At 49.4% G+C, this 780-nt stretch overlaps 1 protein-coding gene across 1 annotated transcript in view; it reads right to left on the reverse strand.

The window, feature by feature from the left end:
- The window catches only part of TBC1D30 (TBC1 domain family, member 30), an 87,759-nt gene extending 87,286 nt beyond the window's left edge, over positions 1 to 473 (reverse strand). The window contains exon 1 of the mRNA XM_010841629.1: positions 455 to 473. Coding sequence (XP_010839931.1) covers positions 455 to 473 — 19 coding nt within the window. The remainder of the gene's footprint in view (positions 1 to 454) is intronic.
- Positions 474 to 780: the final 307 nt, after the last annotated feature.

A 780-nucleotide genomic window follows, 5' to 3' on the forward strand; every position in this document is an offset into this window, starting at 1 on the left:
GGGGCCGGAACCCGCGCCGCAGCTCCTCGGCCCCGGGCGGGGAGGGGGGGAGGGGGACGGCCACATCAGTGGATACCTGGGTTCACCTGCCGCAGGTGAGGCCCGCCTGAGCCCGGGAACACTGTCTAAAGAGAGCCAAGGAGCAGGATGTGGCCAGAACATATCAGAATGAAGCCCTTAGCCCGGAGGGGGAAGGGCGCTCTGGCTGCTGCCGCCTTCACTTGCATGTAAGTGATTAACTCAAAGAGAGGGCAACTCTTGCATCCTATTCAGCCACCAGTAGGAAAAGGTGCCTGGGAGAGTTCCAAACACCCAGCAATAGGCCGAAGCCGGGAGCTCCCTCCTTTACATACTCCTCAAAGCCAGCCCTTCTCACCTTCCCACCTGAGTCGGACACGACTGAGCGACTAAGCACAGCACAAAGGCGTTTCTTAGTTTAGATTCTGACACTAACCTTTCCGAAGATCTGGCATGTACTTGCGATTTAATAACGCTGTAAACTTTTTTCCTTCGGTGAAAGAATTAAGATTAATAAAGATTCTTTCACCTAGATTAAGATCAACTAAATCTCTGGCACAAGACCTAACAGAATGGGGATTTAATAAATGTTACCAGAAGACAAAACTAATTGACGCAGCTGATTCTATCCGTAAAATAAAAAGTTTACACGATACCCTAGACCTCAATGGAAGAATTGGATGCCCCTCCACTGTAGATATTTTTGTGAATTATTAATTATTGTCAATGTTTTCGTGTGCCAGGGCCTGTTCTGCCTTCTTT

Source organism: Bison bison, unplaced genomic scaffold (genome assembly GCF_000754665.1).
Source record: "Bison bison bison isolate TAMUID 2011002044 unplaced genomic scaffold, Bison_UMD1.0 scf7180017864163, whole genome shotgun sequence".
Classification (NCBI taxonomy): Eukaryota; Metazoa; Chordata; class Mammalia; order Artiodactyla; family Bovidae; genus Bison; species Bison bison.